Here is a 24,008-nt window from a genome sequence, read left to right on the forward strand (position 1 = left end):
TGGCACCGAGTGCTCCCCAGAGCCCACATGTACTCCAGCCATTCCAGGTTGCTGATCAAGCACTTCACATTCATCTCCCCATAGGGGGTGTCCACCCTTCTCCCTCTTTTCTTCCTTCTTTCTCATCGTCCCCCTCCATTATCGTCAGCTGCTCCCCAGTTCGCTCTTGGTGTCCCATTCCCTCTTTATGCCTATTTTGAGGAATGATAATATAGTCTTTAAATAATAATAATAATCAAATGTAAACCTAATTATGCTACTGAAATTATGTATGGAGTTTCTTTCACCTGATATGAATTCCTTTGGGAATCCCTCAGGGGCTGGTCCATGGATTTGTAGGATTTGTTCTGGTGTCTGCTAATCTGTTCCCCATTTTTGGCAATGCCTTGCAGCCAGGGATGCATCAATTGATCACTTTTCTCTAATTAAATCATCACATACTTGGATTCCCAACTGATTTTTCTAGGCTCGCAAAAACAGCCCAGTGCTCTGGTACACCCTCTATAACCTGGGCAGTGACAGCACGTGTTGGAGTGGGGAGAGGGATGGTTCCCTCTGACATTTGATAGTAAAGTTTTCACAACCTTCTCCGTTTGCTGTTTCCCTTTGCAGCTTAACCAGTTTCTGTTGCAGTCAGATGTCCGCACTATGGACTCTGCCTTGAGCTGTGCAAATTCCACCTGTGCAAGCAGGCAGAGCTTGGGGTGGGGGACAGAGGGAGTCAGCCCAATTCCTCCCCCAGGCAAGAACACCTGGGTACATTTTCCACACTTTGCCCCAGCAGTGTTAATTTGCATTTCTAAAGCTCCTCTCCTGGCTGCCTGGAGCCATTGCTTCTCTTCCAGAGCAGCCATTGGATAACTCACAGGTGGACCTACAGAATTTGCTTTATTTTTTTATCCTTTTTTTTTTCTTTTAAACAGTATTCTATCAACTGTTTATGCTTTAAAGCTTCATCCTTAAAGCTCTTCTCGTTTTGCAAAATGCAGCCTAAAGGCGAGCACCATAAAACCCAGATGGAAATTTTGCCATCACTAATAGCCATTGACGAAGATACCCAACAATTTCCATTGCAATCAAGTTTTTTCTACTTCTCCTAGCTGTAGAAATTGATTGTCACTTCCCTGGCCCAAGTGACAGTAGAAAAGTTGGATTATTAACGAAAAATTATTCTAATGGTGTAATTTTTGTCACTGAAACTGCGGGAAAAACAAAAACTCTCCAAGACTATCTTTAGTGTTAGAGAGTCAAGGCGTTACTTGATTCTGGTCAGGATGGGCGACAGAAATAATTTCATCCACGCATAGCCCAGGTGTGCAGAGAAAATCATGCCATGACACATGCATTTTACTAGATTATTCCTAAACTGTATACAGTCTGAACCCATTGCAATGCGTTGCTTTAATGTTCATTGCTTCCAAGTTGTGTAGTTCTCACTATTTGGTTTCCTACTGGACCCGGATTTCTCCCCCTCTGATGTTAATTAGGTCCAGACTCCTGGATTTCCTTGTCGGCCTTTTCCAGACCAGGTGTCTCCAGCTGTGCAGGGGGCAGGGTCTGGGGTGGGTGTTCCTTGGTGGTTGCTGTTGGTCCTTGGTGTTCTGTTAATGGTCGTTATGTTTGTGGAAATCTTTTGGGTTATTCCAGTCTGTTGAGATGTTAATCTCATCCCTGTTCAGTGGGGTAGCATTCCATAAAAAAGCCTTTAATATTCCTTTCCCGAAGGGGCAGGCAAACCAAGTCTGAGTAGGGAAATAGGATGTTTAAAAATGTCAAGTGTGTATATTTTCCAAGCATCGACTCGCAGGCAGCCCAGTGTGTGAGTGGAATTGAGAGGCAGAGTGGAATTCTGCCGCTGTCTTCCCCAGCAGCTGTGGGAGTGCAGGCACAGAAAGCAGCGAAGCTCCAGCAGTGGCAGCAAGGATTGTCCCCAGTGGCTGGAGATGCCGAAGGAGGGTGCCCAGGCAGAGGATTTCAGCAGAGGATCTGTGGGCAGGCCCAGGGGCTTGCCCCGCTGTGGAGCCCTGGCTGCTGCTGCTGCTGCTGCGTTGCCTTCAGGGCAGGGTCAGTGGCAGCCTCCCATGCTGGTGCTGCAGCCGGGAAGTCCAAATGTCCGGGGCTTCAGAGACCCTGAGCCGAGGGTGAGGGGTCCCCCGGGGTTGAGCTGTGCTGGCGGCTGTTTCTGTGCTCAGGGACACCTGGAATGGGCCGGGCCACTTGGCCACCAGTGGTGCTTCTTTGCAGTCCTTAGGCAGGAGCCGATGTCCCGCTTGGATGCCGTGAGCAGCAAAGTGCCAAGGCAGGCTCTGTGCCAGCCCAGCTTCCTGTGGGAGAGATTTGCAAGAGACAGGATTGTGGTCACAGACTGTTTGAAATATGTATCCCTTATCTGCACGGCTAGTGGGTGGGGAATTAGCAGGGTAAGGAATTCCCAACATCAGTTACAAGGGAGAGAATTGAGTGTCTGCTCTGGCTCTTATTCTTGCCCAAGCCAATGGTAAAAGCCTATACCCATGGCATCTTGGTTTCTATCAGCAGCTTGTAAAGGAGTTTCTTTATTTCTCCCTTCATTCTTTCTACCTGATCAGAGCTCTGGGGGTGCCAGGGCTTGTGGAGGTCCCTGTGGTATTCCTAAAGCAGCCATAGCCACTGAAGGGTCTTTGCTGTAAAATGAGTTCCCCATGTGAGTCTGTTGCTTCCCCAATCCCTTATCTTGGAAGTATTTGTTGTGGAAATGCCTTAAGGAGAGATGCAGTGATTGCTGAAGAATTCCGAATTGCTTTTGCCGGCCCGTTGGCTGACATGCTGTCACCAGGAGATATTTGAGCCTTCCTGCAGGGGGCATTTCAGTCCCAGGCTCTTGCAGGCACACACAGCTCTGCCGGTTGAGCTGACCATGTGGGCGGTAACCTGGGCTTGGTCTAATTCCCTTTCCTTAATCAGAGCGTGTTTTGGAGCTCTTGTCCCTTCTCCAGCCCTTGAAGAGCCATCCATAAACACATTTTGTCCCTCAGGCCAGGGAGTTTGTCCTGAATCTCTCCTAGCCTGGCTCTGGAGCTCTGTCCCTGGAATGCAGTCATGGGTGGGGAGCGCCAAGGCCGGGCCCTCCCGCGCTGTCCTGGCAGGAGCGGCTGCAGTGGGGACCGAGTGCGGGCGGGAGCGGCCGAGAGCCCAGCGCTGCCCCAGCCCGACCTGGCCCAGCTCCATCCCTGCCCCTCCAGTGGGATGCTGTGGGTTTGTGGGGAAGAAGGAGCCGGCCGTGGGTGCCTGGGGCAAGAGGAGAAGGGAAGAAACACGGTGTCACTGTCCACCAGGGCATCCACACTAGGGAGAAGCCCTATGAGTGTCCTGAGTGTGGGAAAATGTTTCAGTCCACCTCTTGTCTCCTCAGACATGAGAGGATTCACACAGATGAGAGGCCCTTCTGCTGCCCTGACTGTGGGAAGGGCTTCAAGCGAAACAGCCACCTCACTGTCCACCAGCGCATCCACACTGGGGAAAAGCCCTACGAGTGTCCTGAGTGTGGGATGTGCTTCTCCAGGAGCTCTCACTTGACCCAATACAAATGGAGGCAGCACCAAGGGAAGCCCTGGGAGTGGCCTGAGTGCGGGAAGAGCTTCGTGCTCTGCTGCAGCTCCATCCCCCATGGGAGGATCGGTGTTGGATGATCCCCAGTGAGCCCCGTTGTGCAGAGCCCTGGTAATTCCTGTTGGGTCAGGGGAAGGTGTTGGAGACTTTGCTTTCCCTTCTCCTTGTGCTGCTGTGATTTGGTTGGTAATAAATTCCCTCCCTGTGCCCAAGCTGGGTCTGTCGTTCTGTGCAGGTGCTCGGGGCGCGATATCTCCTGTTCATTCTCTCAACTCCCGGGACTCTTCTCAGCCAATCAGAGAATGCGATGGAGAAGATGCAGCAATCAGGGAGAGCAGGTCTGATGACTCAGCGGCTGCCGGGCAGACCCGCAGCACCCAGTGTTCCCCACCTGGACCCCGCCCTCCCCGCCCAATCACGATCCCCCCGCGGGGTCCCCCCAGGTCCCTCCTCAATGCCCCCCACTAAACAGAGCTGGGTCCAACTGGGAAACTCTGTTTGGAACACTGGGAGCAGCTGGGCTGGGGCAGAGTTACAGCAAGACTGGGTAGGGACACACCACACTCCCAAAATCAGAGTGGGGACAGAGCGGGGGGGTCCTGGCTGGGCCCAAGGCCATGGGGAGGAGCTGCAGCCGCTGCTGGGTCAGGAGCTCTGAGGGCAGAGAAAAGGGGGTGACACCTGGCTGGGAGCCTCAGGGGAGCACACACGCTCTGGGGGAAGCTGCGTATGATCCCTGGGACCTCCCCTCACCTTCTTGTGCAGGTAGAAGTGAGCTCCAGTTCCAGGAAGACTAATCCTAACACCGAGCTCCCCATCCCCCTCAGGACCTTGCTGCAGGGGGGTTTCTGGCAGCATTTCTGGGAGTCCACAGGGGTCAGGACCCTCCAAAACCTCTCACAGACATTGCAAGCCACTCCAAGCACCCTCCCATTCACCCCCAGCCCACCCAGTACTCCCATAAATCTCCTCCCAATCTCTTCCCCTCCTCCTCAGGACCCACCAAAGCCCCTCCTGTCCCTCTCTGGATCCTGTCCCTCCCTACCATTTGCCCCCCACTGCCCCAGGACCCTCAAGCCCTCTCCCAGTCCCTTCCCAGCCTCTCCTGGGCTCACCAAGAGCCCTTCCAGTCTCTTCCCAACACAACCAACCTCATTTCAAGCACATCTTTTCCATCCCCAGACTTCTTTCATCCCCTCCTGACTGACTCAGACACTCTCCGAGTCACTCCCGACAGACCCCAATCCCCCTCCCAGCCCCCGCAGTGTCTCCCCCGTCCCCCTGCACTGTGGGGTGTGGGCTGTACCCCAGTGCCAGCTCGGGGTGTTCCAGGCTGATGTACTCCGCCTGGCAGCTGAAGGTGACCCTGCAATGGGGAGGGGATTACAGCAGCACCAGGAGCTGGTGGGTCTAGTCCCGCTTGGGGACCAGGTCAGTGGCCACCACATGCCCCGAGAGCTCCTTCTGGCCCTGGAACCACCTCAGCTGGATCTCAACAGGGTAGGAATCCATCACGGAGCAGAGTGGGGAGCTGGGGCCACGCTAGGAGCTTGAGTGTTACAGTGAGATGGATACAGTGAGGAGCTCTGGGAGAGAGTGAGGACACACTGGGACCAACTGGGGTGAACTGGGAGAGATGGGGAGGGCTGGTGTGGTACTGAGAGAGACTAGGAATGAAACTGGAGAGAATGGGGGAACACCGTGAGTGAACGGAGTGCATTGGGACAATAGGAGAGAGGGAATAGGTTAGGGATTGGACTGAAAAGGACTTGGAATGGACTGGGAGGGACTGGTGGGTCACCGGGATAGATGGGAGAGATTTGGATGAGCACTGGAAGGACACTTGGAGAGAGGGTGGAGGTCGGGGAGTGGGTTGGGAATGGAATGGCTGTGGACTGAGAGGAATTGGGAGGGAGTCTTGTGACACTGGGAGGGACGGTGAAGACAGTGGGATGGACTGGGATGCACTGGGAGAGCCACAGGAGTTCCTTGGGGTGAGGGTACAGGAGGCCCCGGGGATGGGCACAAGAAGGGCTGACGTGTCTCAGGTGATTCCCAGGGAGGTTTTGAGGGGCTCCAGGGTCATTCCCAGAGCAGGGCCTGAGGGGACACGCTCTGCCCCACGCTCACCTCTGCGCTCCACGAGGAACGGTCTGGGCAGCTCCTAGTTGTGCCGGCAGTGCCTGTGCACTGCAGCCCGTCTGTACTCCATCCATTCCGGGTCCCTGTTGCAGTACCTGGCAAGCCTGTCCCAAAGGAGGTGTCCCCACGTACACCCCCACATGGCTGCTGAAGTGCAGGAACTGCTCCTGCTTGGAGATGTTCCTCTCCACGAACCTCACTCGGTTGGTGTCGCTAATGGAGTAGCACTCGGACTTAACCATCCCCTGAAACAGCCCTGTGTGTGCAGGACACAGGCCCCGGGATGCCCCCCCAGCAGCCCACAGGAGCCAAGAGCTCCAGGGCAAACCCAACTCCTCACCCCCAGTGCCCCATGGCCACCATGGGACCCTTCTTGCCGGGGTCCCAGTTCCTCTTTTCCACCTTTCTCTGCATTTTTCTCCCCCTTTCCCAACACTTCCCAGTTCCCTTCCCCTAGCACCATCCCTCCCGCCCCATTTCCCTTTGTCTCCCCAGCATCCCCTCCACTTCCCTTCCTGCCCCTCCCGCTCACCAGAGCTCTGCGCCTCCAGCCCTGGGGCTCCCAGTGCCACCAGTATGGCCCCAGCTGTGGCCACACGCCCCATGGCCAGCACCGGGCAGGTTCTGACACCTCCTCCCTCCCCAAATTCCCCTGGCGGGGGGTGCTGGGGGCAGGGCACGGGTGGAGTCCAGGTGAGGAGCTCTGGGCGCTGTGGCACTGCCTGGACCATGAGGAGTCATCAGTGCTGCGCGCTCTAATTGGCTCAATTATTTTAGTGCCTTCTCTGATTGGCTGAGGAGAGGCCCAGGAGTTGAGAGGAGGACCGGGAGAGATCCTGCCTCAAGCTAGAGGTTGAAGAACATCCAATTCACAAGGCATGCAGGTCATCTCCAAGTGGTCCCCACACTCCTGTGGGAGCTCAGTGCACTGAGGATCTCAGGAGGGTTACCAAGTGTCTGGTGGCCAAATCCAGCCCTGCGCTCCCTGCGGTTGCGGGCACTCTGGGAAGGGTTCAGCTGTGGGTCAGATGGCCGGAGAATGGGTTGGTGGTCACCTCGTGTGTGAGGCAGGGATTGGCTGGGGAGATGCGTGGACACCACATGACCAGAGAGCTGGCTGGGTAAAGGGACACCTCAACAGCGACACCACAGTGACAGGCAGCCAATGAGTGCTTGTTTCAGTAAAGTCTGGGTTAAGTTTGGAGTATATAAAGGCTTGGTTGGTTATAATAAACGATCTTCTTCAGAGCAAGCAGGCACGTCTGTCTGTCTGTCTTCCTCATTGCTATGCATGACCATAAGATGGGCATGACCATGACCATGGGATGGCCATGAGGATGACTCAGCTATGACCCTGACATGACCATCATGTGACTATGGCCATGAGTTGACCACGAGGCGATCATGAGATGAGCCTGACCATTTGATGACCATTGCTGTGACCATGCTCATGAGATGATCATGACCATGAGAGGACTGTGACCACCAGATGACCATGACACAACCATGAGCATGAGATCGTGACCATGAGAGGAAGTTGCCCACGAGCATGAGATGACTGTGATCAGGAGATGACCATGAGCATGAGATGGTGATGCTCAGGAAATGACCATGACATGACTGTGGCCCTGACCTGACCACGAGATGACCATGACTATTTCATGACTCTGAGCATTTCATGACCATGACAGAGCCGTGTGGTGATCAAGGTCATATGGTGACCATGAGGTGACCATGAGTTAATGATGGCCATGGGCTCATAAAGACTATGACAAGAACAAGGGATCAGCATGGCCATGATACAATAATGACCATGAGACGACCATAACAATGGGAACACCAGGAGTTTGAGGTGACTGTGACCAAGAGATGACGGTGACCATAACAGAACCATGGCCGTGAGACTATTGTGACCAGGAGGTGATTCTGAGATGACCATGAGATGGCCACGACCCTGAGGTAACCACAACATGACCATTAGAGGATCAAGACTGTGACATGATAGTGACCATGAGATGACCATGACCATGCAATGACCGTGTGTTGAGGGTTAGTTCTCTCCCTTTTTTTTTCCCTCTGTGGAATTTTCCCCATTGTCATGCTAAGATACCTGTTGACTGGGCCCTGGTGACAAGGGGGAGGGGACGGGAGGGAAGAGAGAAAGCCCCACGAGATTCAAACAGCCAGAAGAGGAAGCGGAAGGCTGGGCCTCGGCCCATTTCCCCCGCGGAGTTTGGACGAGAAGAACGATCGCCGCCTCTCCTCCATCTCCGCCATCCCAGCGTTGGGAAACCACTATCGGACCCTGCCCGGCTGTCTTCTCGCTGTGAGCTACCACCATCCAGCATTCTGCTGATCACCGGGACCGACACCGTGAGCCAAGGGCTCTCTCCATCTCTCTCTCCCCCTGGGACAGCTCTGCCATCACGCCCAGCCCTCCTGCGGCTCTGCGGGAGCCGCCCGCCCCCAGCACCGGGAACTGCAGCTCAGGGAAAAGGTGCCTGCAGCCAGAAAAACACTGGGACTGAGTTACTGCTCTGTTTGTGGGTAATTTCATAGCTGCTGTTGTTCTTGTTTGTCATCTTAGATACACTAGTAATGAACTGTTATTCCTACCCCCATATCTTTGCCTGAGAGCTCTCTTAATTCCAAAATTATAATAATCGGAAGAATCACGTTTTTTTCAGTCCAAAGGGAAGCTTCTGCTTTCCTTAGCAAACACCTGTCTTTCAAACCAAGACAGATTTTGGCCGCCCAACGTGGGGCCCGAGGGCATTGAGAGAAAAGGGTGAAAAAGGAATAACAATTCTTGAGTTACCTCAGTTTTGTGTTAGGTGGCATCATGTTGTCCAGCTTACCGTGGTTTGGGCTCCATGTGGCCACAGCTTTATCTCTCCCATTTGCAATCCCTTACTTGAACATGGGTCCTATAACTCAGGCTGCTGTAACTATTATCCAGTTCCTTTTGTGGGCTGGTAACGTGAGAAATTCATGGATTTTTAACTTCCTCTGGAAGGTGGGCACATGGATTCAGAGCTATCACACTCTAACTGTATGTTTTTGGGGTTACTTTAATAATGGTACATACTGTGAGGATATGACACCAGGGAAAATTTTGTCCCAACCCCTTACACAGTTTTTTGGGTCTGCTCCACCAGCTTTTGAGGGGTTCAAATCTCTTCTAAGCAGTAATGATGTCATACAGTGGCTGACATTACTAATAGGCCTTGTAAACCTGTTCTATTTAACATTCCGAGATGAGGGGAGATTGACTTGGATGACAACCCTGATACGTCCCCCAAGGAATAGGGATCCTGCCCCAGAACCAGGCCCCCTCTCCCTCTGGGAGCGGCTTTTAATGAGTGTAAGAGAGAGGTTTGTCCATAGAGAGAGAATGCAGGAGCACCACCATAGAATGCGCTGGAAGACCGCTGAGGAGGGGATCCAACAGCTGAGAGAATTGGCAGTACTGGAGATATTCTTTGGGAGGGGTGGACAACATGACAATGACCCCGACAAGGTCAGCTACACAGGGCAGATGTTGTGGAATCTGGCACACCTGGGGCCACCTCAATACACCACATTCATTGCAGCCATTAATGCTGACACCAACCACGAGACAGTGGGTTCTGTTGCCAATAGGCTCAGGAATTTTGAGAGTATAATGAACGGCCCAATGCAGGCTCAGGTCTCTGCTGTGATTAGGGAACTCAAAGAGGAGATGAGAGAGATGAGGGAGGAGATGAAGAAGGTCAGTACAGCACCAGTGCGAGTCACAGATGCCAGAGTTAGAGCCCCACGCCCCCCAGCTAGGGATAGAGGGTACACCCCACGAGCTGACCTGTGGTTCTTTCTGCGTGACCATGGGGAAGACATGAGAAGGTGGGATGGGAAACCCACTTCTGCCCTGGCAGCACGGGTGCGTCAACTCAGGGAGGGAAACACTAACCAAAGGAGCTCCACTGAAGTGAAGGTAGCCTCAACTTCCCATAACCAAGATGCAGGGTATTACAAAAGGGAGGATGATTTGTCAGATCCCCTTGAGGGAACCTCCAGTATGTATGCCCAGGAAGGAAATAATAACCAGTGCTAGAGGGGCCCTGCCTCTAGCCAGGGAGAGGCACGGGAAAACCGGGTCTTTTGGACGGTGTGGATCCAATGGCCTGGCACATCAGAGCCACAAAAACATAGGGCATTGGTTGATACTTTTTCACAGTGCACCCTAATGCCATCAGAACATGTGGGGGAAGAGCCTGTTTCTATTGCTGGGGTGACGGGGGGATCACAGGAATTGACTTTGCTAGAGGCTGAAGTGAGCCTGACTGGGAAGGAGTGGCAGAAACATCCAATTGTGACTGGCCCAGAGGCACCGTGTATTCTAGGCATAGACTTCCTCAGGAATGGCTATTACAAAGACCCAAAGGGACTCAGGTGGGCTTTTGGAATAGCTGCTGTAGAGGCAGAAAACATTAAGCAATTGAACACCTTGCTTGGACTGTCAGAGAACCCATCTGTAGTGGGACTCCTGAAGGTGAAGGAGCAGCAAGTGCCAATTGCCACCTCCATAGTGCACCACCGGCAGTACAGGACAAATCGAGATGCCGTGATCCCCATCCACAAGATGATCCGTGAGCTGGAGGGCCAAGGAGTGGTCAACAAAACCCACTCACCCTTCAACAGCCTCATCTGTCCTGTGCGTAAGTCTGACGGAGAATGGAGATTGACTGTGGACTATCGTGCATTGAATGAAGTGACTCCACCGCTGAGCACTGCCGTGCCGGACATGCTGGAACTCCAGTACGAGCTGGAGTCCAAGGCAGCAAAGTGGTACGCCACCATTGACATTGCCAATGCATTTTTCTCCATTCCTCTGGCAGAAGAGTGCAGGCCTCAGTTTGCTTTCACCTGGAGGGGCGTGCAGTACACCTGGAACCGACTGCCCCAGGGGTGGAAACACAGCCCCACCATCTGCCATGGACTGATCCAGGCTGCACTGGAAAAGGGTGAAGCTCCAGAACATCTGCAATACATCGATGACATCATTGTGTGGGGAAACACGGCAATGGAAGTATTTGAGAAAGGAGAGAAGATCATCCAGATTCTGCTGGGAGCCGGTTTTGCCATCAAGAGGAGCAAAGTCAAAGGTCCTGCCCGAGAGCTCCAGTTCCTGGGAGTAAAGTGGCAAGACAGGCGGCGCCAAATCCCCACTGAGGTCATCAATAAGATCACCGCGATGTCTCCACCAGCCAACAAGAAGGAAACACAAGCTTTCCTAGGTGCCATAGGCTTTTGGAGAATGCACATTGCTGAGTACAGCCAGATCGTGAGCCCTCTCTACCTGGTCACCCGGAAGAAGAATGAATTCCACTGGGGCCCTGAGCAGCAGCAAGCCTTTGCCCAGATCAAGCAGGAGATCGCTCATGCTGTAGTCCTCGGCCCAGTCAGGACGGGACCAGAGGTGAAGAATGTGCTCTACTCTGCAGCCGGGAACAAGGGCTTATCCTGGAGCCTTTGGCAGAAGGTACCTGGTGAGACCCGAGGCCGACCCCTGGGATTCTGGAGTCGAAGTTACAGAGGGTCTGAAGCCAACTACACCCCAACAGAGAAGGAGATCTTGGCTGCTTATGAAGGAGTTCAAGCTGCCTCAGAGGTGATTGGCACAGAAGCACAGCTCCTCCTGGCACCCCGACTACCAGTGCTGGGGTGGATGTTTAAAGGGAAGGTCCCCTCTACCCACCACGCCACCGATGCCACATGGAGCAAGTGGATCACCCTCATCACACAGCGCGCCTGTATCGGAAACCCTAATCACCCTGGGATTTTGGAAACAATTACAAAGTGGCCAGAAGGTGAAAATTTTGGTCTTGCCAATGAAGAGGAGCAAGAACAAGTGACCCGGGCTGATGAAGCCCCGCCATACAACCAACTGCCAGCAGACGAAACTCGCTATGCTCTTTTCACTGACGGTTTCTGTCGCATTGTGGGGATGAACCGGAAGTGGAAAGCAGCCGTATGGAGTCCCCGTATGGAGGCAAGTTCTCAGAGCACTTCCTGACTCAAAAATCATTCTCGGCATGGCAAGAGCTCACTCCTGTGATGGTTCCCTTTACATAATCTCACGGTTGAGGGATTTGGGAAACCTTGCCCTGCTCCTTCTGCAGCCCTGACTGATCCCACGGCATTGCTGTCAGTGGGAGGCAGGAGCATTCAGCTTGTCAAACTTATTCTCGTTAGTAATGCCAGTTTCTCATTCCATGTGCTCTATGCAGCCATGGAGAAGAGCAGAGAGGGAAGGGAAGGGCCCAGGGCTGTGTCCCGGGGTTGTGCCTTGTGCAGCTCCTTTTGCTGGCCCCAGGCAGCCTGAGCTGCTCCCACTGCTGCTGCCAAGCCCTGGCCCTGGCTGGGGCCGGGATCAGAGATGCTGGCAGTTCCAGGCAGTCCTTTCTCCCATGACAGCCTCACATGGGGCTCCATCCATCCCAGTGTGGGGCACTGCAGGCACGTGCTCCCTCTGCCCCTGCTCCTGAGTGGAAGGCAGAGCTGGGGGAGTGCCTTGGAGCACTCACTGCACTCACTGCCACTGCAGCCTGAAGGAGAAATGGAACTTCTTTCCATTAAGGTCCTCCTAGCAAGAAGAACCAAGCCAAAGGAGACAAGAAATCTCTGGAGGCATCTGAACTTTTGGACAAGATGCTGAGTGATCTGGAGAGACGCCGTGGTGGGTGCATTTCCCTCAGCCTTCTCCTGAAACTCATAGCAGCCTTACTGCCCTGCTGCTGCTGTCACACCCTGCAGGGCTGTTTCCCAGCCTGGGCTGGCTGCGGCTTCTCCCCAGGCTCTGCAGGAAGGCATTTGGCATCAGCTGACAGGGGGCCGAAACTGCAGCATGGGCCATGCACACCCTGAGATCCACTGCAATTTCCTGATCTCTGGGTAGATCACGAGGGGTGGTGATTTGGATAAGAGAGAGCCCTGTCACAACCCCTTTAACATGGGACTTTACCCCATCCTTATCCATGACTTAAACAAGCATTGACTCCTGAACATGTCACCTCCTCAAATGGTGAATAGCTCCATCTGATCCATTTATGCCTTTTCCTTTTTCACGTAATAGAGCAAAACACTGTGCAGATGCTGTCATATCCTAGAGGAAGCAATGGCTCTGGGCCATGGTCTGAAGAAGGAATGGAGGAAATGCCAGGCACGGGCACAGGCACAGGAGGTAATTGCTGTGCCAGGCTCAGCCCTCGGCAGGGCTGTGTGGCAGCAGCTCTTCCCCCAGGGCCTGTCCTTGCACAGCCTGGGAGCAGCCAAAGCTGGAGGCGCCTCGGCTTCGAGGCCTCTGGAGCTCGTTCCCAGCCCCTGGGAAACGGGACTCGTGCACCAAGGTCCCTCCCTCTGCAGCTGCTCCTGGAGCTGCCCTGAGTGCCCAGAGGCCCAAGGTACAGGAGCAGCCCCGAGTGGGAGCCCTGCCACGGGCCCAGGGCCACAGCCAGCCCTGGCTCCTGACTGGGCAGGGGCTGCCCTGGGTCCTGACAGGGCCTGACTCTGTCCCCTTGGGCTGGGGGAGCTGTCACGGGGCAGGGAGGGTCGGGGCTGGCAGTGGCTGCTCAGGGATGGCTTTGGCCCGGGTCCCTGGAAGGAGTGACTGCCCAAGCAGCTGCACTGGCCCCGGGCTCTCCTCCTCCCGGCCTTCTGGGCTGTGTTGGGTGGCACAGCCTGTGCCAAGGGATGGCAAGGTGCCTGCAGGCCCCATCTCTGGGGAAAACAGAGAATGTCCTGGCCGTATCCAGCGAGCTGCCAGCTCAGCAGTGGAGCACAGCACGGGCTCACGCTCCCCATTGCTCCCACAGAAGCACTTGGCAAGTCAGATGCAGATGCTGAGAATCCACCGAGCACCCCAAGAGTTTTCTGCCCCCAGGATGTGCGCAGGACCTGCATGATAGGCACAGTAGTGACACTGTTCACTGTGCCACTTGCCATGGTCCTGTGCTATGTCGGGTTCCGGTGGTGGAAGGGAAGAAAACAGTAAGTTGTTGCTGTTGGCCTCTACGCTCCAGCTACTTCAAAGGCTTTTGGTGGTCAGGAAACACTCGCAGTGAGGCTGCTGTGGAGTTGTGGATGGTCAGTGGTTGTGCACATAACTCTGCTGAGGGTTGTGCTGCTGCCCAGTGCTTTAATTGGCCTCTTAATTGCTGGGCCTTGTCCTTTGGAGCCCGCTGGGGCTGCAGGCAGTGCTGGCTGCCACTGAGGCTGCGTGGGCAAGAGCAGCCCCAGGAGCAGCGGGCAGAGGCAGAGCAAGGTGGGGAGGAGAAAGAGCAGGGAGCAGATTGCCCTTGAAAGGCAGACGCGCTCTGGGGCCCGCTCCTGGCCAGGGACCCTGCCCAGAGCCATCCCCTGCTCGGCAGGGCCTTGAGGGGCAGCTGTCCAGCTGGGCCAAGGTGTGCCAGCAGCTCCAGCCGTGCTGGGGAGCCTTGCCAGCTCTGGGCCCTGCTGTGCACGAGGGTCCCTGTGTGCCACCGGCAGCTGGGGCCTCAGACACTCCTCTCTCCTCAGTCGCCCTGCTGCAGCTCCAGCACCCTGGCCAAGAAGGCGCCACTCTCCGTCGCCCCCAGGGAGCCCAAGGACCGTCCGGTTTGACAGCTCTCAGACATGGCCTCAGCGGCAGCAGTCACCCAGGAAGGCAGAACACCAGCCCTCCGTGCCTCCCCCACGGCCCCCCAGCCCAGCTATGAAGCGGAAGCCCCCCGAGATCCCCCCACCTCCACCCCTGCCGAGCCGGCCGCCCTGGTCCAGCTAGGAATGAAACTGGGCCAGCCACTCAGGACTTGGGCTACCAACAGCTCTTCTCCGCCAATAACACGTGTTACCTCTGGGTAACATCCAGAGGCAGTTTTCATACTGTTGTACCTTCAACAGGAAGGGCTGAAGATTCTTCCCATGCCCTGTCTCATCCTTTGCTGTTTTGATTTTCATACAGCTGGGTGCCGGCTGAATCTCTTCAAAGAATATTTTTAGCACTGCATGTTTTACCCCTCCTGTTGGGGAAAAAAAATAAAAAAATTCTTCAGTTTAGACTTCGTTTTTAGTGTGGTTGACCACTCACATTTTGAGCAATTAATATTCCTTGTTACCTCTTCCCTTTTCCTTACTATCTATAAAAAGTACATCCGAACATGAAAATCACCACTATTACTGAGATTCACCTCAAAGCCCAGAGAAGAATCTAGCACAAAATATTGTCCCATGCACTGCTCAACAAGAAATATTCAGAGGAAAATACAGTGGCAGCTGAGGCTTGTGGAACTCCCAGAATACTGAGCCTGCAGAGGAGGCAAACAGCCCTGGCCGTGGCTGAGGGGACATCCCCTCACTGACTCCTCTGAAAGTGTGTCACTTCAGGAGGGGAAGGCTTTTAAACCTTGGCCTTTCCTTCCTCCTCTGCTAAAATGTAAGGCTCCTCCTGAGAAAATTCTGAGCTACAAACAATTCTCCATTCCTCAACAAAGCTACTCAGGGGCTCAACTTATCTTAAAGGGCAAAAGCAAAGGGGGTCAGAAATTTCCCATCAAGGCCTATTTGCAGAGAAACCCCACATTGTGTGACCAAATATTTATTAGCATCAGTTCACTCAAAAGAAACCCAAGTCTGTATTAAGCAGCATTTTAAATAAACATGAAGTATTCTTCCTCACATATCAGCTGGACTGGTTTGCTCCTTTTTTGTCCTAGAGAGAACAGTAGAACGATTTGCTCTTGTAAGGATTCCTTGGCTGGTCCCCAGACCTGGCTCCTCCCCACACCTTGCCTGGGCTGTTAATGCAGCCAGTTAGCACCACCTGACTTTGCCACCCTGTTCAGACCTTGGGCACGGCTGGTGCCACGGTCCCTTCTGGTCCCACTGACCCCTCTGGTGCCATGTTGCCCACTGGTGCCACGGTCCCTTCTGGTGCCACAGACCCCTCTGGTCCCACTGACCCCTCTGGTGCCATGTTCCCCTCTGGTGCCACTGACCCCTCTGGTGCCACGGTCCCTTCTGGTCCCACTGACCCCTCTGGTGCCATGTTCCCCTCTGGTGCCATGGTCCCCTCTGGTGCCACAGACCCCTCTGGTGCCATGTTCCCCTCAGCTGTCACGGTCCCCTCTGGCTCCTGGCGTGTCCCTGCTGCTGGAGGAGCCCAGCTTGTGCTGCTGCCTTTGTTCAACAAGGCTGGTCCTACTCCCCAGCCAAAGAGAGGCCAAATCACTGCTTTGGACAGCGCGTTTGAATGAGTTTAGCACCTCCTCATCTCTAACACGGACCTCTTAATGCCCACATACCAGCAGCAGAAAGGTACCTCATCTACAGAGGTGAGGAAGCCTGAGCAAACAGAAGGTCGGCATTCAAGCACGTTGGGTTTTTAATTTACTGGAAGCAATCACTCGTTCACTCACTCAAGACTTAATTGCCTGCCAAACTGGATTGTGCTATACTATTGTCTTTGTCATAAATGTTGTTCTATCTGTCCAATTTACCAGACAAGAGTAAATTTAGCAGCAGTTTTTAAATACTAGCAATTGTATATAAATGAATACAATCAAATTTATTAAATGCAGGTATTTAAGAATATAAAAAATTTGGCAGTGAATAATTCGGTATAATTAAGGTTAGTATAAAGCATAAGCAAAACCGACCGGGGATATGGGGAGAGTCCTGCCCTTCTTCACATATCAAACAATAAGGACAAAAATCCCACTTATATACTCTATGCTAATACATATTAATACAGAACTTTCTGGCAAACTCCTCCTAGCTTCTATTCCTAAAATCTACGTCACTATATTGTGTAGCACATGCTCTGCTAATAGTTAGAGATCTCTCATCCTTTTGGAGCTCTTATTCCCGATGAAGGCTCTTTGTCTTCATCAGTGTCTGCTCTGTAACCTTGCTCTCGGCTGCTCCCGCCCGCACTCGGTCCCCACTGCAGCCGCTCCTGCCAGGACAGTGCGGGGGGGGCCCGGCCTTGGTGCTCCCCACCCATGACTGCATTCCAGGGACAGAGCTCCAGAGCCAGGCTAGGAGAGATTCAGGACAAACTCCCTGGCCTGAGGGACAAAATGTGTTTATGGATGGCTCTTCAAGGGCTGGAGAAGGGACAAGAGCTCCAAGACACGCTCTGATTAAGGAAAGGGAATTAGACCAAGCCCAGGTTACCGCCCACATGGTCAGCTCAACCGGCAGAGCTGTGTGTGCCTGCAAGAGCCTGGGACTGAAATGCCCCCTGCAGGAAGGCTCAAATATCTCCTGGTGACAGCATGTCAGCCAACGGGCCGGCAAAAGCAAATCGGAATTCTTCAGCAATCACTGCATCTCTCCTTAAGGCATTTCCACAACAAATACTTCCAAGATAAGGGATTGGGGAAGCAACAGACTCACATGGGGAACTCATTTTACAGCAAAGACCCTTCAGTGGCTATGGCTGCTTTAGGAATACCACAGGGACCTCCACAAGCCCTGGCACCCCCAGAGCTCTGATCAGGTAGAAAGAATGAAGAGGGAAATAAAGAAACTCCTTCACAAGCTGCTGATAGAAACCAAGATGCCATGGGTATAGGCTTTTACCATTGGCTTGGGCAAGAATAAGAGCCAGAGCAGACACTCAATTCTCTCCCTTGTAACTGATGTTGGGAATTCCTTACCCTGCTAATTCCCCACCCACTAGCCGTGCAGATAAGGGATACATATTTCAAACAGTCTGTGACCACAATCCTGTCTCTTGCAAATCTCTCCCACAGGAAGCTGGGCTGGCACAGAGCCTGCCCTGGCACTTTGCTGCTCACGGCATCCAAGCGGGACATCGGCTCCTGCCTAAGGACTGCAAAGAAGCACCACTGGTGGCCAAGTGGCCCGGCCCATTCCAGGTGTCCCTGAGCACAGAAACAGCCGCCAGCACAGCTCAACACGGGGGGACCCCTCACCCTCGGCTCAGGGTCTCTGAAGCCCCGGACATTTGGACTTCCCGGCTGCAGCACCAGCATGGGAGGCTGCCACTGACCCTGCCCTGAAGGCAACGCAGCAGCAGCAGCCAGGGCTCCACAGCGGGGCAAGCCCCTGGGCCTGCCCACAGATCCTCTGCTGAAATCCTCTGCCTGGGCACCCTCCTTCGGCATCTCCAGCCACTGGGGACAATCCTTGCTGCCACTGCTGGAGCTTCGCTGCTTTCTGTGCCTGCACTCCCACAGCTGCTGGGGAAGACAGCGGCAGAATTCCACTCTGCCTCTCAATTCCACTCACACACTGGGCTGCCTGCGAGTCGATGCTTGGAAAATACACAAAGATCTAATTTTTTGGAAGTCTCATTTCACTACTCAGGCTCGGTTTCCCTTGCCCTTGGGGAAGGTTACTCCACTCAACAGAGGTGAGTTTAACATCTCAACAGACTGGAATAGCCCAAAAGATATCCACAAAGATAATGACCATCAACAAAACATAAATGAACACCAAGGAACACCCACCCCAGACCCTGCACCCTGCACAGCTGGAGACACCTGGTCTGGAAAAGGCCGACAAGGAAATCCAGGAGTCTGGACCTAATTAACCTCAGAGGGGGAGAAATCCGGGTCCAGTAGGAAACCAAATAGTGAGAACTACACAACTTGGAAGCAATGAACATTAAAGCAACGCATTGCAATGGGTTCAGACTGTATACAGTTTAGGAATAATCTAGTAAAATGCATGTGTCATGGCATGATTTTCTCTGCACACCTGGGCTATGCGTGGATGAAATTATTTCTGTCACCCATCCTGACCAGAATCAAGTAACGCCTTGACTCTCTCACACTAAAGATAGTCTTGGAGAGTTTTTGTTTTTCCCGCAGTTTCAGTGACAAAATTACACCATTAGAATAATTTTTCATTAATAATCCAACTTTTCTACTGTCACTTGGGCCAGGGAAGTGACAATCAATTTTTACAGCTAGGAGAAGTAGAAAAAACTTGACTGCATTGGAAATTTTTGTGTATCTTCGGCAATGGCGCTTAGTGATGGTAAAATTTCCATCTGGGTTTTATGGTGCTCGCCTTTAGGTTGCATTTTGCAAAACTAGAAGAGCTTTAAGGATGAAGCTTTAAAGCATAAATAGTTAATAGAATATTGTTTAAAAGACAAAATAAAGGATAAAAAAAGCAATTTCTGTAGGTCCACCTGTGAGTTATCCAATGGCTGCTCTGGAAGAGAAGCAATGGCTCCAGGCAGCCAGGAGAGGAGCTTTAGAAATGCAAATTAACACTGCTGGGGCAAAGTGTGGAAAATGTACCCAGGTGTTCTTGCCTGGGGGAGGAATTGGGCTGACTCCCTCTGTCCCCCACCCCAAGCTCTGCCTGCTTGCACAGGTGGAATTTGCACAGCTCAAGGCAGAGTCCATAGTGCGGACATCTGACTGCAACAGAAACTGGTTAAGCTGCAAAGGGAAACAGCAAACGGAGAAGGTTGTGAAAACTTTACTATCAAATGTCAGAGGGAACCATCCCTCTCCCCACTCCAACACGTGCTGTCACTGCCCAGGTTATAGAGGGTGTACCAGAGCACTGGGCTGTTTTTGCGAGCCTAGAAAAATCAGTTGGGAATCCAAGTATGTGATGATTTAATTAGAGAAAAGTGATCAATTGATGCATCCCTGGCTGCAAGGCATTGCCAAAAATGGGGAACAGATTAGCAGACACCAGAACAAATCCTACAAATCCATGGACCAGCCCCTGAGGGATTCCCAAAGGAATTCATATCAGGTGAAAGAAACTCCATACATAATTTCAGTAGCATAATTAGGTTTACATTTGATTATTATAATTATTGAAAGACTATATTATCATTCCTCAAAATAGCAATAACCCAGACAGCTCCAGCTCCTGACCTTCCTACCAATCAATCCACTGAAACGAAGAATAAGACATTGCACCATGTCTTGGGACCAGATTAGCTATTAACAGAAGGAGGAGGAGTTTCAGAAAATTAAATGACTCAAACCACTGTTTGTAAATAGATGAAAACTGAAAATCGGCAAAACTGATAACAAAGGAAATAAGAAGGTAGCTCAAGTATCAGTCCAAACAGGGAAAGGATGGGAATGGGACAGGTTTTCGTGGTTCCATGGCAGACCATGGCTTAAACGAATGCTGCTCCTCCTCTGATGTGCTACAGCAACTCTCATCTTTTTACCATGTCCCTTTTGACACCTTGCTCAGTGCAGTTCATTCTGCAGGTGAGCAAGGCCATGCAGGTGGCAGCCAGGCCTCCCGATCCAGAAACAGCTACAAAAGGACAGGCTAGGAGGTCACAGAGAACAATCCCAAAAGCAAAGAAGACCCAGGAAAAGAGAGCGAGTCAATGGAAATTAAAAGTTAGTAAAGAGACCTCTTGAGGAAAATGAGGAGGGATTGAAAGCAGTAAGATTAATATCGTAGTAGAGGTGCATATTAACGAGGACATGCAGCAGCCGGATCGGGAAATCTGGACCTGCCAAGTACTTCTGCCAGCGGGCAAAGGGAGAGGGAGATGCGGCCGAGAAAATGAAAATAAAAAGGAGGCTGCGTTTCAGAGACCGCATGGCAAATGCCGCAGGGCCTCTCCCTCTGCTCATCAATAAAGTCACTTCTCCAGGACTCCTCTGTCTCCTTTGTGCACACAAACCTCTGGCGACGGCAATTTTCCCGCACAGCCCCGGGGACAGGGCAGCCACCTGTGTCCTGCCCACAGGAACCGGGACGAGCCGGCGCTGCTCCGGCACCGGCTCCGGCCGAGCTCCCAGCGGGAAGGAGACCGCGGGCAGCCGCTCCCGCAGCGCCCTCAGCCCAGGGGCAACACGGGCCGGGCACGGGACAACGAACCCGACAGAGCCCCCCGCCGCCCCCTCCGCCCGCAGCGAGCCCCGAGCCCCCGCAGAACCGAGCGCGGCTCCCACCTGCGCTGGGGCCGCCTTCGAGCTCCGCCGCCGCCTCACCGAGCTCCGCCGCCGCCTCACCGAGCTCCGGCCTCTGCCGCCGCTCCCACCCCACCCCACACTCCAACGACGGCGCCTGTGCCGCGCGATCCTTATCCCCGCTCTGCCCAATCAACGTGCAAGTTGCAAGAGTGACGGCAGAGCTAGCCAATCGCAGCGAGGGGCGGGCTCTGCACACGGCCCAGCCTCGGCCCGCGCTCTCAGGACCCCGCGGGCTGTGTGAGGGGAAAGCTGCTGACAAAAAACCTCTTGCAGTCCTCGACAGCCGCTACGGGAGAGCTCCCCAGAGACTGAGGAACTTCAGCTCCCTTTCTCTCTGGGGGATGTGCTCAGGCTCAGACTGGTGGGTGTTTCCAGCTGGATATCGCCTTGCAGGAGCAAGTGGAGCATCTGTCCTCTCTCAGGGTCCACACCTGCCCAAGGCCATGGGGAGGGGCTGTGGCCGCTGCCGGCTCAGGAGCTCTGAGGGCAGAGAAAAGGGAGTGATGACACCGAGCAAAGGGTCCCCGGGGGGAGCACACACACTCTGGGGCAGGGGGCACATGACCTCCAGGACCCCCTCCCCTCCCGCTCTGGTTTTGACTGCCATACGCTTTCTTTCTTCCCCAGAGCTGGCGCGTGTTGCTCTTGCATGGGAATGCTGTGGATCAAACACAGGGGGTGGTTTGCTTTGTGCTGAGCAGGGCTTGCCCTCTTCAAGGACTTGGCAGTGTCCCTTGGTACAATGCAATGTTTTCCACTGGGAAGGCGATGCCTGGGAGAGGCTGCCTGGAACAGGGGTGGACAGTGTTAAGGGAACCAAGTAGGTGTTCATTAAAAGGCCTTCAAAGGATACGCCTTGGACAGTACAAGAGCCAGGCTGTGGCTCTACCCAAGAGGGACGCAAGATGGATGACCAGTTATAGGTTTTCACACTTTTATAAAACGTTTAGGTGCCTTTCCATTCCTGGGGTTAATTGTCCAATTAGAGCTTCAGGTGATCAAGTTCCTTCTTCCTGAAGATTGCTTTCTTCACTTTGCCGTTGTTCACACTCTTGGGCCTGAAGCTGCAAGGGTATCCTTGGCTCTCAGGCTGGAAAAGGATTGTTTTGTCTAAGTAAACGGTGAAGAGAACTTTATATGAAGTTCAGAGTTACACACGAAGGCCGTGCAGAATCTGAAAAATATGAAAGCTAAAACTTAAGGCATCAAAGAGAGGGATGAGTGTTGGAGACAGTAACAGAGAGTACATGAAGCTAAGGCAAAGGATGCATGAAACACCTGTACCGTGTCTCTGTCCCTGTTTGTGAAGTGACCATCCACATGCTGGAAGGGGATGATGTTCTTTCTACAAGGTTTTTTCCCAATACAGTGTTTTAAAACACTCTTTTTATTGTGCCCCCCTCTTTTTATTTCAGGCTGCCTGCATCTCCTGTTGAGCTTTCACCGCACCACATTTCTCCCTCCAGTGGCAAGAAGCATCCATGTATCGATGATGAGAGAGAGACGGGGACAATGAATGGTGATCAGAATCCAGTTTTTACTGAGCACTACGTGTGCTTTTGTGCCATCTGCAGGAAGGCTGGTAATATTTTACTACAATCATCTAGTTAACCATCACACCGAAAAACATTACATTTCAACTTAGTAAAATCTTATTTCCCATAAGCCAGACGTGACTCAATCTTCTTGCAGTCAGAGCTCTGTTTGCTCTTGCCATGGCATCCTCCTTATCAAGCTGCATATGCTCATGAAGTCTGCAGTACTATCAGTCTCCTTTGCATTACCCAAATCCACATCTCCCTCGTCTCTTTCAACTAAAAATGCACTCCTAAGAGATTTGTTTATTAAAGTTCTAACACACTGTAAAATACAAGGAGTAACTACTACAATGTATAATATGATGCGTCATACATACAAACCTCCTTGAACTAAATTCCTAAGCCAGCCAGTGAGCCCCCAGTCCTGTAAGTACTGGTTCAGGCAGTCCTACCCTGAAGTTTATTTACACCTTCGTTCAGGGCTTGAATTCCTGCATAGATGGACTGGGAGTGGTCAGGAAGGTTAAGGCAACACATCCCATGGAAATAGTCACCGCCGTGTTCCTGTGCTAAAAGCAAAAAGTCTATTGCTGCTCTGTTTTGCAGAGTAGCATGTCTAACAGAATCAACATCAGTTAAAAGTCCTGTTAGTGCTAAGGATGTAGCATTAGTTTGTTTAGCTAGCCAACAGCCCAGTTGGTTAAGTAAACCTAAGGCTTTTGCTGCTGCTGCAGCCGGGGTGAAAAAATGATGCTGCCCATCGCTGTCCCTTAGACCAAAAATCAAGCTGGTCATCACAATCTTTGTCAAAAGCATGTAAGGTTCTCTTAATTCCAGAGGGATATTTATGTTAAATAGTCATGGATATGTTTGGAGTTAAAAAGGATAATCGTCCAAGACTACACGGTCCTCCTTTAATAGGCGATGGGATTGCAGGCCAGGCCCTGTCCCCGCAGACTAAAAACACTCCAGGACGTAAAAGTAAAGGAGCATTGGTGGAGTGAGAAATTATACTAGATGTATAATTACACCAGGCACTCGCATTTTTTTGCACAGGGTGGTGAGGGGAAACATCCCATGCCTTAGACTGGCTTTTCCCAGCGTAATTAAACGTTGCACAAAAATCTATTCTCACTGAGCCCAGCAGTTCTAACTCCTGAGTCTAGAGGGATGCCAGGGAAAGATAAGGAGTCCACTGGTCCCAGGTGTCAGCATGATTGCTGTTTTGCAACTGTCAGGAAAATTAATCCACAAACACCAGAGGTTTATGTCCAGAAAGGAGACTGAGGAGTCCTTTTTGCTCTGCTTGAATAAACAGAGAGGCCACGGGACATTCCCCTGGTATTTCTCCAATTTTTGGAGGATGCAGTCTCCTTTTTATCCTCTTTTCCAGGCTGCATTTCCCTCTCTTTTTCCCCATTGCCTGAGGTACTTGAGAGGCTCAGACTTCCCAGAACGCCTGATACCTGAGATTCCCCTCTAATGTATAACCCTCCCTTTTAATTTTTAATTCATCTAGAATTTGTCGTTTTGCCCCATTGCTTCTTTCGTCCTTCAATATCCAATGTCATTTATCAGCAAACCTGCAGTTTGTTTGTAAAGGCAAATATCTTTTCCCGTCCATCAATCAGTGGAATCCATCCCATTGTTTCTTTTATCTCTCAGTGCTAGTCTTATCTATCAGCAGATCCACAGCTCGTTTGTAAAGACAAATCTGACATTCCTCTAACAACACTGTGTTTGCCTGAGGCAGGCGAGGCCAATTGTCTAGGGGCAAAGCAAG

General features: G+C 52.4%; 1 protein-coding gene and 1 pseudogene across 1 annotated transcript; one reads left to right on the forward strand and one right to left on the reverse strand.

The window, feature by feature from the left end:
- Window positions 1–5,632: 5,632 nt before the first annotated feature.
- On the reverse strand, window positions 5,633–6,335 carry LOC134055783 (H-2 class II histocompatibility antigen, I-E beta chain-like; annotated as a pseudogene).
- Window positions 6,336–10,351: 4,016 nt separating this feature from the next.
- LOC134055784 (atherin-like) lies at window positions 10,352–14,530 on the forward strand. Its single transcript, XM_062512245.1, has 4 exons — window positions 10,352–10,427; window positions 12,350–12,448; window positions 13,524–13,758; window positions 14,287–14,530. Exons 1-4 carry the CDS (start codon window positions 10,352–10,354, stop codon window positions 14,528–14,530), a joined length of 654 nt encoding a protein of 217 aa, XP_062368229.1.
- Window positions 14,531–24,008: the final 9,478 nt, after the last annotated feature.

Source organism: Cinclus cinclus, chromosome 35, assembly GCF_963662255.1.
Source record: "Cinclus cinclus chromosome 35, bCinCin1.1, whole genome shotgun sequence".
Taxonomy (NCBI): domain Eukaryota; kingdom Metazoa; phylum Chordata; class Aves; order Passeriformes; family Cinclidae; genus Cinclus; species Cinclus cinclus.

Bases quoted from the DNA above. Each gene is read 5' to 3' on its own strand.
- LOC134055784 (XM_062512245.1), top strand. From the start codon at position 10,352: ATGATCCGTGAGCTGGAGGGCCAAGGAGTGGTCAACAAAACCCACTCA. The intron at 10,428-12,349 runs GTAAGTCTGACG...CTTTCCATTAAG, and splicing joins CAGCCTCATCTGTCCTGTGC to GTCCTCCTAGCAAGAAGAAC. The intron at 12,449-13,523 runs GTGGGTGCATTT...GGCCGTATCCAG, and splicing joins TGATCTGGAGAGACGCCGTG to CGAGCTGCCAGCTCAGCAGT.